This window comes from Aotus nancymaae, unplaced genomic scaffold (genome assembly GCF_030222135.1).
Source record: "Aotus nancymaae isolate 86718 unplaced genomic scaffold, 86718_ANA_hifiasm-v0.15.2.pri h1tg000016l, whole genome shotgun sequence".
NCBI classification, from domain to species: domain Eukaryota; kingdom Metazoa; phylum Chordata; class Mammalia; order Primates; family Aotidae; genus Aotus; species Aotus nancymaae.
In genome coordinates this window covers 1,004,918-1,018,790 of record NW_026988428.1, presented here as the reverse complement: position 1 = coordinate 1,018,790, position 13,873 = coordinate 1,004,918, and the positions used below count along the sequence as shown (strand labels likewise).

General features: G+C 33.8%; 1 protein-coding gene across 20 annotated transcripts in view; it reads right to left on the bottom strand.

The window, feature by feature from the left end:
• The window catches only part of ANKS1B (ankyrin repeat and sterile alpha motif domain containing 1B), a 1,270,775-nt gene that overhangs the window by 1,080,469 nt on the left and 176,433 nt on the right, over nucleotides 1-13,873 (bottom strand). For all 20 annotated transcript variants that reach the window (XM_012469266.3, XM_012469273.3, XM_012469264.3 and 17 more), the window contains exons 3-4: nucleotides 10,393-10,549; nucleotides 4,714-5,010 (exon numbers count right to left, since the gene is read on the bottom strand). In XM_012469266.3, coding sequence (XP_012324689.1) covers nucleotides 4,714-5,010; nucleotides 10,393-10,549 — 454 coding nt within the window. The remainder of the gene's footprint in view (nucleotides 1-4,713; nucleotides 5,011-10,392; nucleotides 10,550-13,873) is intronic.

Here is a 13,873-nt window from a genome sequence, read left to right as displayed (position 1 = left end):
AGACTCTGTCTCAAAAAAAAAAAAAAGATGGTAAATATTATATCTTTGCATCCTTATGGGAACAGTACGGTATTAAAGACAGAAAATATTTGTCAGAGCAATGTATCCCAAGTAGACAAGAAAGGATAGGATCCATTAAACAAGAAGAGAGGAATTAGACTTATATACAAACCTAAAAGGTTCATTTAAAGCACCAGGAAGGAAAGCAGATACAGGTACACTGGCAGACATGGTGGTGGAAATTTGTGATTGCTTGTGATTTCCTCGGTGAAATAAAAACAGTATCATGATCAGAGAGAGATGATAAAGAAGGAGGTGTTGAAGTTATGAGAAGAAAGAAGTCGTGAAATTATCATCTGGGGAAATCAGAGAGTAAATGGATTACAACGGATAATCTATCGCTTATGCACATATCTTATTTCTGGTGCCACTATAAGCCTTTGAGAGCAAAAACTGTACCTTATTCAATTTTGCATCTTAACAGTTCTTAGTATGGAAACTGTACTCTTTATTATTAACTTTCTGTAATTTTACTTTCATTTCCTTTAACAGTCACATAAACTCTAATTGGCTTAATGTTTTACTAGTTCTTTAACTCTTCAAGTTTTGATTTGAGAAACTTAAAAGAAACACACACAATGAAAGCACTGCATGATATGGTACTATCGCTACCTGATTACCCAAAATCAAGTTCAAAATCTATAAAAATAATTGCCAGTTTCAGGAGAAAATTGCCCATTCATCCCTACTTTCTTAATATCTTACTTTGACCGATTCTCTTTATTAATAAATATTTAAAGACTAAAGGGTTTATAAGTAAATATGATATGAAATTTACCCAAAGCATTACTACTATTTTAAATATGTGTTATAATTTAAAATTACTCAGAGAGTAATGATGTAGAAAATAAACCTCTAGAGCAAATACTAACATCAATGCTGCATTTAAAAACATACATAGGCTGGGTGCAGTGGCTCACATTTGTAATGCCAGCACTTTGGATGGCCAAAACAGGAGGATCACTTGAGCCCAGGAGTTTGAGATCAACCTGGGCAACATAGTGAGACCCCTTCTCTATAAAAACTGAGAAGTTAGCTGAGCATGGCTACACATGCCTAGAGTCCCACCTACTCAGGAGGCTGAAGCAGGAGGATTACTTGAGCTTGGGAGGTCTAGGCTAAAGTGAGCCATGATCACACCCCTGCACTTCAGCCTGGGTGGCAGAGTAAGACCCTGCCTTTAAAAAAAAAAAAAAGCAAAATAAAATAAAATCATATGTAATTACTAGGAAAAGACAAGATCCTCAAAAACTATCTATTAATTTTAAAGATTTATTCATAATAACTTAAATGTAATTGTAGTCTAAAAGTACAATACTATAATTTACCAAATGGGATTACTTTTAATACTGCTAATTCCCCAGGTTAACTAGAGCAGTTTAATGAATATTAAAGCTACTAAAACAATTTAAGGTTACTAGCTAGCATTGTTCACTGTCAGCCAGTGAGAATATCAACAAACACCTACTTGATATTAAAAAATTTTGTACTGAGTCTGATGGGGAAAACTTGGTAACAATTAATTTGAGTAATAAAATATTCATCCCCCCCAAAAAAGGCAATGAGACCAAAAAAACATGTTTTCTATGAACAAAGCAACAATAACAAAAGCAAAATATCAACTAAGGCTAAATATATGATGGAATATTCATTTTATTGAGAAATATTTTAGAACGCTATTGTCAGTTCTACTGCAACTCTTAGAGTGAGTGTCAATGAAAGAGGTTATAGCAACACAAAAGTTGCCCACCTTACTCAGATACCACCCCTGATGCTTTTGATTAGGTGTTCAAAGTGATCTAAATATATTGTCTGCCTTTCCTCTGATACATGAGTGACAAATCCAAATGTAGTGAAGACTAAGCAGAAAATCTAAAGGAATGACACTGGCAATGATATAAAATGGTAGAATGAGGTCGGAGCCTAGGAAAGCATTTACCCCATTTAAAAGCACTCAAATTAAATATTTTAAAATACTCTTTAGCCAAAAAATGCACATATGCAAGCTAAATTTCACCTAAAATTCAAAGTCCTGTTGGACTTTCAAATGTCTTCTTCAAATGTCATTTCCATCAATGACTTCTCATGTTCTCCCTCTTAAAATCCATATTTTCCTCACCTGTAGATCCACAGCTCTTTGTTTTAGCATTTATTATGTGTCATGGATGGGAGTTATTCTTGCAAATTTTTTGTCTCCTCCACTAAGTGTGGGGCAGATATATTTTTTATTTTTTATTCTCCAAAAGCATAAAATACAGTGTTCTGCAGAAAAAAAGGACACATCGTATATATTTATAAAACTGAATCTAAACTCTTTCCCTTCTGGTCATGTCATCTAGTACAAAACATGAAAAGATCTTGGCCAGGGATACCAAGAGGCTTACTGACCTCAGTCAGAGTGAAAGTTCTTGGTTATAATGCAGTCTGGGCAATCAAGTTTAGAAATTTTACAGAAGTGTCATGAAAGCAGTACATCCACATTAGAGAAATTCAACATTTATACAATAAACATCTAGTTTATCATTAAACAACTTTTAAGTAAATAACCTACAATAGTAAGCATAGCTACTTATTTTCAATACCTTTGAGGAGAAAGATTGTTTTTCCTTAATATGACTGTTAGGAAAAATTGTTATGCTTTTATGAGAGGCTGCCAAAGTTGAATAAATAAGAAATTGAGAAAAGATATTACAAATATCTAAACTACTAAATAATGCAGGCAAAGCTCTAAAGAAAACTCTGGTTCAGGGTGCTAGCCTTAAATCTGAGATTGGAAGGCCTGAGATTTTTCTAAATTCAATAAAGAAAACTCTGGAAATACAGGATTCAATCTCTGAACAATTCCTAGGAAAAATAACCCCATCTTTGAGCACACATTCCACCCAGAGTGTGTAAATTATTTGTAAAATTTCCCACATTTATTCCCTCTAGGTATTCACATCCTTTTACAATGCACATCCTCTTCTAATTCACAGGTAGACTCTATTTTCCCACTCCTTGAATATGGGTTGCCTTTATGACTTGCTTCAACCAAGCAAACATGGCAGAAGTGAAGGTGTGCTTGTTCCAAGCCTAGGCCTCAAGAAGCCTTGTACAATTCTGTTCTCTCTCTCAAAACCATGCATGCCATGTGAATGAGCCCAGGCTGACCTGCTGAATCATGACAGACAAGTGGCAGTCTCACTTATCACCTAAACTTTGACTGGATTCCCTAGACAACATCTAGCCAGCCTCTGAAACAGAAACAAATAATTGACTTGCAGTTGATCCCACACAGGAGAGAACCCAGCCAAGACCAGAAGAACCGTTAGTTGAGCTTAAACTAAATTGCCAATCACAGAATTAACCAATCACAGAATTAGGAGCTAAATAGAGTTACTGTGTTAAGCCACTAAGTTTTGGGATAGTTTGTTTCACAGCAATGGCTTACTAATAAGGGGAGAAGGTCACAATATGACAGAAAGCAAAAAAGCCTCTGGAAGATAAGAATGCTGCCATCAACCAAGAAATAACCATGAAAGGAGAAAACTGTTTAAAAAAAAAAAAAAAGACTAATCCTGGAGTTGGGATAACTTAAGACAGGACACTAAAAGTAGTTTGTGGCCAGCCCAGTAGCCCATGCCTATAATCCCAGCACTTGGGGATGCCAAGGTGGAAGGATTGCTTGAGCCCAGGAGTTTAAGACCAGCCTGGGCAACAGAGCAGATCTCATCTCTACAAAAAATACAAAACTTAGCGGGGCATGGTGGTGTATACCTGCAGTTCCACCAACTACTAGAGAGGCTGAGGCAGAAGGATCACCTGAGCCCAGGAAGTGGAGGCTGCAGTGAGCTGAGATCATGCCACCCACCACTGTACTCTAGCTTGGGCAACAGAGAAAGACTGTCTCAAAAATAATAATAAAATATATTAAATTAAATTAACTTTTTAAAGTAGGTTGCCCATTTCTTGGGGAGAAACAAAACCTATCCAAATGCTATTCTTCCTCCAACGCTCACCTCAAATCACACCTTTTCAATTTCTTTTTCCAGTTGCCTTTAGGCATAATGATCATTCCTTCATTACTTATGCATAGACAGTACATTACAGTGGAAAGAGGCAAAGACTTTAATCAGTAAGTCTAAATTCACATTCTGGTTTTATCAACTATGTGTCCTTAGGCAAATTTCTTAAGTCTTTGAATCTGATTCTTCATCTCTTAACTGAAACTTAATAGCTCTCAATCCCACAGAACAGCTGTGAGAACTGAATTCTAAATATGTCAACATGCTAAACACAAAAAATACATATACAACAATGTTAAAGTGAATTTTGTTCCATTCATTAATTAAACTTTGACTGGATTCCTAATGTATGTTAGGCTGTGTGCTAGATACTGGGAGAAACGAAACAACTACTAATGATACCACACACAACTGCCATCTACTAACTTCTCATGTGTATAGCCCTCAAATTAAAATAAGGTTAGACATTATGCCTTGTAGCTCTTCATATTTCCCCAAAGCAGACAGTAGAGTACCCTGAATTTAGCAGTTACAAAAATACTTGTGAACAATTTGATTAAAAGATTTCTACATATAGGTTTTCACATGTGAACCCCAAAGCCAAGCAAAGGCATCATCACTTTCAAAGTGTAGCTAAAAGCTGACTCACTTGACAGCTCACATCCATTCCTGCCTCCAGCAGCACCTGCACGACTGCTTTGTGGCCATTGCGCGCAGCAAGATGAAGTGGCGTGTGCTTGCGAGTGTTGCAGCTCATTAAGTTAGGATGTGCACTGATGATCATTTTTACCACTCTCAGCCGTCCGTAGAGTGCCGCCAAGTCCAAAGGTGTTTCTAGCTTGCTATTCCTAATTGTCGGGTCAGTGAGCTCTTCTAGGAGAACAGCAACTACTTCTGAGTGTCCATATTGAGCTGCACAGTGTAGGGCAGTTTCGTTTTCATTGTTCTGTTTAAAACAAAGATTTTTTAAAAGGCACATTTTCAGAAATTCAATTAGTTATCAAAATATTAACACAGTAATTTAAAACCTGCAATGCTTTGAAAATGTAAGTTAAGATTTATCCATTTTAACAGGTATGCCTAATGAAATTTTATATTTGATAAAAGTATCTAGGATTCATTGAATCAAAAATATTTATTTTTATCACTTTAATAGAAAAAAATCCAACATTTCCCTCTATCATATATGCCAACTTCCAAAAATGATAAATGATTTAGCCATGCTTGTCAGAGGCCCTGCTGAGTCCAGACAGACAGTGAAATCTGCACTGTGCATCACATCTTTAGACATTTATTAATGAGAGAGATCAATAATAATTATAACAGACTTTTAGTAGACCTGCCTCCCAAAAAAGTAGATGAGAAGGTAAATTCTTGGTAACAAAAGATTTATAGAAAGGTTTCCCAAGTTAAGTTTCATTTTATTTTCCATATAAGTACAAATCATTGCCTTTTTTGCAAAGAAAATGAAAATATTTTGGTTCTAAGATATAAAAGTATCTTTTTGAAATATAATCATGGATTGTGAGGCTGGACCTAGACCAATTTCCAGACAAGTTACTAGGAGTATCACAGTACTACATATTCAGTTTATAAGTGTTTCAGTTGAAAATCAATGAGATTTTCCTAAAAATTTATCAAGATTTTTTAAAATGTTAAGATACATTAAACAGAACCCAGTTATGAGGCAGATGGACCCTTCAGACTATTTGTGCAATATAGATAAATGGTGTATAGGTATGTCAGGTGGTGGAAGGGTCAGGAGAAAAATGAACAAGAAATTTTAGTAATAAAAATGCAATGACCCTAAATGAGGGTTCTGGAAAAAAAGAGCAGCTGCCACCATCATCATAGCTAACACTATGTACTACACATAGTTGCATTTTATATGTTTACTTGTTTAATCCTCATTATGAAATAGATACCATTTTACAGATGAGGAAACTGAGGCACTGAGTAGTTGAATAACTGGACTTCTGTTATACAGCCATTTATGGTAGGACCAGGATTTGAATGCAAGTAGCCAAGACCCAAAGTTGGTGTTTTTAACCATCACACATACCACCTTCCAAAATAAGAACTATTACTACTACTATTTGTTGAGTGCCTAAAAACTATATATATTGTCTCATTTAACTCTTACAACAATCCTCCAAAATTTATATTAAAATTCTCTACTTCATGGACAAGAAAACAAAAATACAAAAAGGTTAAATTACATGTCCAAGCAGAATTAAGATACTTTGCATCTGTATCTGACAAAATCCAAAACCCATGCTCTTTCCACTATACCACGTTGTCTGCCATGTGTTGCTATATTGCCAAAGAAGAGCTGGGAATTAGTGATCTGAAAGCAGAATTTCTAGAAATTTTGCTCAGAAAAACACCAACAGAGAATAGGAATTAGCTGTTTAGATAGCTGTTCTGACTAAAACAAAAGGAAAAGGAGTGTTCAGACCCAAACAAATCTTAATGTTCCAGAAAGTAACTCAAGCTTGCCCTGGATGATAGAAGAATGCAAGTAAGTTGAGAGTCTAGAGGGAAGATTTGAAAATTTAAAAAGGAGTAGAATGACAAGGGGAAAATAGCAGTAGGAAAGGGTTCTTATAAGTATTAAGTTAGAGCATTTGAAGGTCAAACCCAGAGGGGAAATCTACTCTTTCAAGATAATCAATGAAAAGTTAAGACCTGTTAGATGAGGAATCCAGCTGAGGGTACTGTTTCTTCCATTATTTGTTGGCAGTCATTCTTTACTTGGTTTGAAAGTATTACTATAAACTACTTCATAAACACTGATCATGTATAGGTTTAGACTCCTTTGTCTTCTTATCTGTCTTTCTTAACAAGCTTATAGAACAGCCAATCTTATTACTTCACACCATGAAAATATGATATAGATATATACCTTCTGACCAACCCAAATTTCCCCTTGGTCTGAAAAAGATTCAATCTCATTTTTCAAAAATACAAAATCTCTTTGAGAAAAGAGAAAGGCCAATTATGAAATGATGATTCCTCAAAGGCCTCTCTACTGTTATAGAGCCGTGAGCCTAGGAAATTATAAGAGCAAAATTAAAAATTTTTTAATAACGCCAATTAGCACTGTTCAGATCCCAAGGGAAATTATTTCAATCATTCAAAACCAACTCAGAGGAAATGTTCACAGATTTTATCCATGATCAACACATACTTAAATTGTCACCCCAGTGGCCATGACAATGGTGGTACTTTTACAAAAGCATGATTGTGTATTTGTGTATGCTTACAAGTGATCTAAAAAACATCTAATTTGAAATAAATAGGCTGTGAAGAAGTACTGATTAATAATTACTAGTATGTCTACGCTAGTATGTCTTATAAGGTTTTTAATTCCTTTTTTTTTACCAAATGGTATTCTCAGAAATATTGGGATGCTTCCAGAACAAAACTAGCTGACAAAAGCCATTTACCAAAAGATCTTGCTTCAAAGTAAAACATCTAACAAGAGTTGGATTCAAGTTTTGGTGAATGGCAAGGGCAATGTATTTTTGAGATAAGGCCATTGTGGGTTTTGCCCTAATGTTAAAATATATATATATATATATACACATATATATATATATACACACACACACACACACACACATATATAAAGAGGATGAGAAGGTGAAAGAAGGGAAAGATTAATGAAATTTAAAGAAACTGAAAATTTTTAATTTAAAGGAAATTTAAATTGGAAAAATAATCAGAGTGGAGTCCACTTTGTTTAGAATGATGAACAAGACCTAGGTTGAAGTGTTAACATGTAAATTACTTGATCTCGCCAAACCTATCTTATGTGTACAATGAGAATATTATTTTTCCTATAAACCTTATAATGTTAATAAACAAAAAGAGATAACATTTTTAAATGCTTTATAAACTTTAAATATTATAATGTAGAATATAAATATTTTTAAAGAAAGCTATATTAGAAACCAAAGATAACTTTCAGAAATCAGAATGAAGCCTTGACTATGATGCATAATTTTAACATAACATAATGTATTACTGGTTGAGAGCTTAGGCTTTGGATCAGAAAAACCTGCGTTCAAACACTGGCTGCATTTCTTAGTAGCTGTGATGTTACGGTCAATTTATTTCTCTCTCTAAGGCTGTAACTCCATATATAAAGTAGCAGCAATAATCTAGAGGTTAGTAAGATAACATAGATGAAGTATTTTGCACAATGCCTGGCATACAGTAAACAATCCATTAAATGATCGGATTTAGGATGACAATACCAATGTGCTTTGTGTAAAGGGCTCTGGAGTCAGCGTCCTGAGTCCCAGTCTCAGTTTCATTCACTCAGTAACATGTGGCCTTCGACAAGTTGTTTAGTTTTATGGAGCATGATTTCTCAACTATAAAATGGAAGTGACATTATCAATTCAGAGGATTATCGTGAGAATTAATTACATAACATTTGACAGGTGGAAGTGTTTAGAACAGTGCCCACTTTACCTTATGTCTCCATAAATGTTAATTACCATTTTTATTTCCTTTATTATTTAAATACATAAGAGTTTATAATTAACGAGAAGTTCTGTCCTATTCAGAAGAAAAAAAAAAGCTAACACTAAAAATTATCTATAAAAATAAAAATCCCACATCAAAAAATTTAGGAGAAATGGCATGGAATGGGAAAACTATGGTCAGCATTAAAAGAGAATATACATATACAACAAACAAAACTACTGAAATTACGGTATAAAAATCATAAGGAAGTTTCAACTTGTTGCCAATAGAAACCACACACAAAGCAATAGAGGTGAACAAAGAACTCTGAATACAGTCTCCTTAAAAAGGCACTTTTTTGTAATTTAATTGATCTGTTCAACATTACCAAAAACAAGTATCTCTTTAAAACATACCATAACTTTTCACATTCAAATGTAAATGAATACTATATGTTATTTCTTATTTTCATGTCATTTAAAAACATTTTGTTTGTAAAAACTAACATCCTCTTGTTTAACCTTGGATTGTTTTTCCATTTTATTATTTCAGGTTTGCTTTGCGGCATTCAGACAATTTTAAGAATAACCACCAGATGGCTCATCACATAAATGATCTAAGTTTTGGTTTTCTGAGGAAGAGCACTGTCATACATTTCCCTTTAGCATGAGATGATGATAAAGATAGCCATGTCTGTCATGTTTTAAAGACTGGGTGCATTTTTATTAAAAATCCTGCATTTTTGTAACCTGTAAACATGGAAATTTTTATTGTGACAAATATTAATGATACTTTTCACATTAATAAAATTATTTTCTAATTAGTCCTTTCAGCAGCTGCATACATATTTTCCTTGAAAAAATATGTGTTTTTCTTGCCTTTGCTGTTTACAGTGATTGCTACTTTTTATCCTTCAGTCTGAATTTCATTGAAAGTCTGGCAAAGTCTGCATCCATTTAAACAATATGCTAATTGTGCTTTATTAGATATGCTTGCCCTAAAGTAACCTGCTTGCATTGATATTGGACAACTGCCAACCTGCAGCTTAATGCCGTGACTGTAATTCAATTGTTAGACTGCCTGCTGGTTTTCAAATACAGTTTTACAAAATGGGAACAGTAGGGGGCATGCAGAGCTCAAGATGTTTGTTATCATACTGTATTAGGCGACCATATTTTACTTTCTGGAATCTGTGGTCTTATCTGTTTAGAATACTGACAATGGCATTATTTTAAAAATATGTCTATTATGTGTAATATAGATATTGTGTACTTACAGATACATTATATGACAGAATCATACTGCTGGTGTGTTTTATTCAACTTATTCTGAGCATATGTGTTTGTGTGTGTATACATATATATCAAAAATTTTTAACAATATGTGACAAGCAACTGTATATGCTATATTTCGCATTTTGATTCACCAGAGTACTTAATCGTGAAAGTGCTAAGTAAATGGTAAAGCATTATGCAAATGATAGGCATATCATTGTTTTAGAATTTAAAATTGTATTAAGAAACATTCTAATTCTCATTATAAACATGAATTCTGTTCTATCTTTAAATAGTCAATGGCTATAAAATGGATGATTATATAAGACAGGCAAAAATATTACAACTACTTCCTTTACGTGGGATTTTCTCGTTAACAAAGTATCTTTACAAATGCCCAACTTAGTGCCTGCACATCATATCCAAACACCAAAGAATTTTTCAAATTTTTGCTTCAGGAAATTCAGTAGTGAAAAGGCCTTTGGCAGGGTAAAGATAAAAATAATCACATTTTCAATATGGCTTTGCCTTTGTAAAACTAGAAAATTATAGCACGAGCAAACATTTGGCAAATGCACCTGTTCATTGACCCTGGAATGGGATGGTCCATGATGAATAAGAATCTTCACAATTTCCACATCTCCTTTCCAGGCAGCCAGATGAATAGGAAAATACCCTTTGTTGTCTGCTACATTTGTTGATGCCTCATACTGAAGTAGTTTGAGAACTATGTCCCTAAGAAGGAAAAAAAAAAAAATTAGGCAGAGCAAGACAAATTTTATTAAATAATTTTAAAAGAATTCTAGATGCTGGCTGGGAATTTAGAGTAATTATTCAAGGTACTAAGACATAAAATTGGGTTTCAAAGTTTTTGCTTACTCAACATTTGGCTATTTTACTTACCTGGAATACCATCACCCCATGCCACACAGAGACACATACACAAGCACACGCACATGCACATGCACACACAGAGCACACTGATTAACCAATTAAACTACTTAATATAATTCATATAGGCAAAATTTAACTTATTTCATTAATTAGATGAGTTAAGTAAAATGAAGAGGATATCAACTTCCATTTTTTTTTTTAAGAAGTCTCCAGATAGCCCATATCTGAAATTTAGCTTAAAGGAAAAGTTGAAGTTACAAGCATATTCCCTGTTTACAAAAAAAAAAAAGTTATCATAACACCAAGGAGATGTAAAATTTACACATCATTCCTACAGAGAATTGGAATAAGAGATTGAAGGAGCATGTAAAAGAGAGAGAAAGCACAGTATGTAAGGGACCCTGAGAAGCTAACTGTAATACCAGCCCAGGGTTAAAAATTAAAAAAAAAAAAAGTTTAATAACTTCTCAGTCATGGCACACAACACACTTTAAATATGTCTTGTTCATACTTCTGTATTCCTTCACCTTTGTTCTCCAAGTGTAAGAAATGATTTCAAAAAGGAAACATTTAAAAGACAAGTTCTACCATTAATGCAATTTCAACACACATTCAATATATTCTACCTATAAAATTTTGAACTTAATTCCCACGAGGTTTTCAAAGTAAAAATCCTGAACTGCATTACTCAACCTCAGAAAGATTAATTTATAATTATTAACATACATTATACCAAAATATGTATCTAACAATCAAAAGCAGTAATTCTAAACAAAACTGTATTTTCATTTGGAAGCAAATGAAAAAATTTGGAAGAAACTTGAATAGAAGCAAAGTTAAAATTTTGATAGCTTACAAGAAAAACAGATATGACATAACACAAAATTATGGTAAATGGTAAAACACATTGCCCAGAATGTGTCCTAAAGTCACATTCAACTTAGTTGCTAAATGTAGGAAATAATGAAGAAAATAAAAACAGGAATATGTTGTAGAAATATTCAGAAAGTTCCAAGGGGTCCTAAATTTTCTACTGATACAATTTCTGAAAAATTAAGAAATAAATTTTAACACTTCTCTTTGAAAACCAGCATTATTTTTACAAGATCTGAAATTAGAAGACTTGTATTTGAGTCCCAGCTATGCAAACTATCTAAGGTTGTGACCCTGGAGAAATTATAACCACGCACCACATAATGATAATTTGATCAACAACAGAGCACCCTCATATATGATGGTTGTCCAAAAAGACTATCACACTGCATTTTTACTGTACCTTTTCTGTTTTGATATGTTTTGATACATAAATACTTTACTTATCTATTGTGTTACAACTGCCTACATATTCAGTACAGTAACATGCTGTACAGTCATGTAACTCAGGAGCAACGGGCCATATCATGTAGCCTAGCTGTGCGATAGGGCTATACCATTTAGGTTTGTATAAGTGCACTCTATGATGTTCACACAATGACAAAATCATGTAATGAGACATTTCTCAGAACGTAGTCCTGTCATTAAGCAACACATGGCTGTACTTAGTCTCATTTTCTTTTTCTTTTCCTTAGGAGATACTGTAATAATAATGTCTACTCAAAACTGGTAATAGCATTAAATAAGATCATAAAAAAGAATTCACTCGATAAATAGTAAAGCAGTATACCAATATTAGCACTTGTCCTGAGTAAAAATAAAATACTTTAAAAGTATTTTAAATACTTTTAAATGCTTACAGCAAATCACCTTTGAAAAAGAATGAGAAAATCAGAAGGAAACTTAAAGGTTATCCAATGCACATGCTTCTCCCCATTTTCCTGCCAAGCAAGGGTTGTTATATAGGGTCTTCCATTCTGACATAAATAAATAACTTGAATGAGGTAATAAGAATTCAATACCTATGAATAACAAAAGCAGGTAAGAACCAGATCTGAAGTCCCATCTCCCTACTACTTACTAACTTGGTTACCTTGAGCAAATTAAATAAACTCTGTCTCTCTTTCAGATATTGTGAAAACAGAATTTAGACATTACATCTTGGTGCCAGTTTCAAAGGGTTATGGTGTGAATCAAATGAGAAACAGATATAATTGTAAAATTATATACACAATCCGAAGTTGTTCTCAAGGCAGATTGTTGCAATGTTAAACAATTCCAGTGATTCTTTTTAAAATAAAATATTTTAGCATTTAAAAGGTAAAATAGGCCAGGCGCAGTGGCTCACGCCTATAATACCAGTACTTTGGGAGGCTGAGGTGGGTGGATCATGAGGCCAGGAGTTCGAGACCAGCCTGGCTAGCAAAGTGAAACCCCATCTCTGCCAAAAATACAAAAAAAATAGCTGGGCATGGTGGCATACACCTGTAATCCCAGCTGCTCAGGAGGCCGAGGCAGGAGAGTCGCTTGAACCCAGGAGGCAGAGTTTGCAGTGAGCCGAGATTGTACCACTGCACTCCAGCCTGGGCAACAGAGGGAGACTTCACCAAAAAAAAAATTTTCCATTTCCAGTAACAAAGTAAAACATCAAATTAAATTTAATAATATCCAATGTAAATAACTGCAATATTTTGCAGCCTTAAGCTAATACGCGTAAGCTCAGGTTAAAAACAGGGATTTTAGAAGTATTGATTTTGCTGCTATATTTAATTCATATCCATTTTCTGAAAGATATAAATACATATCTGATTAATAAAAAAAGTCTTTCAGTAAGTTCAGTATATGCTCTGAGCAAAATTAAATAAATTGGAAAGATTTAACCTTCAAATTTCTTTGCCTCAACAGCAAGATTCTCTGTAATTAAGTCACAACCAAAGATGTTTATTTTGTACCATCCTTTCTTGCTTGTTGTTTGAGTCCAAAGATTTTCAAAATAAATGCAAATCATCTTCTTATGGATACGGAATTAACAACTAATGAAACTCTCAAATTTAATAAGGTCCTTTTGATTTCAGATTTTCTGGACGTTTTTACTTCTCTTTAACGGGAATAAAGTTGCAGGTGTGTTCAAGATGGTCAAAAGATTTCAGGACAATACATTCCATTTTCTAACTGAAGTCTCTACATATTGAATTCTCTCTCATAGATTTCTAGATTACAGAGTGAATAAAGGCAAATTTTAAGTAGTTTGTATCCTTATTCAGGAAAAAAAGCAAGCTAGTTTCTAGTTAT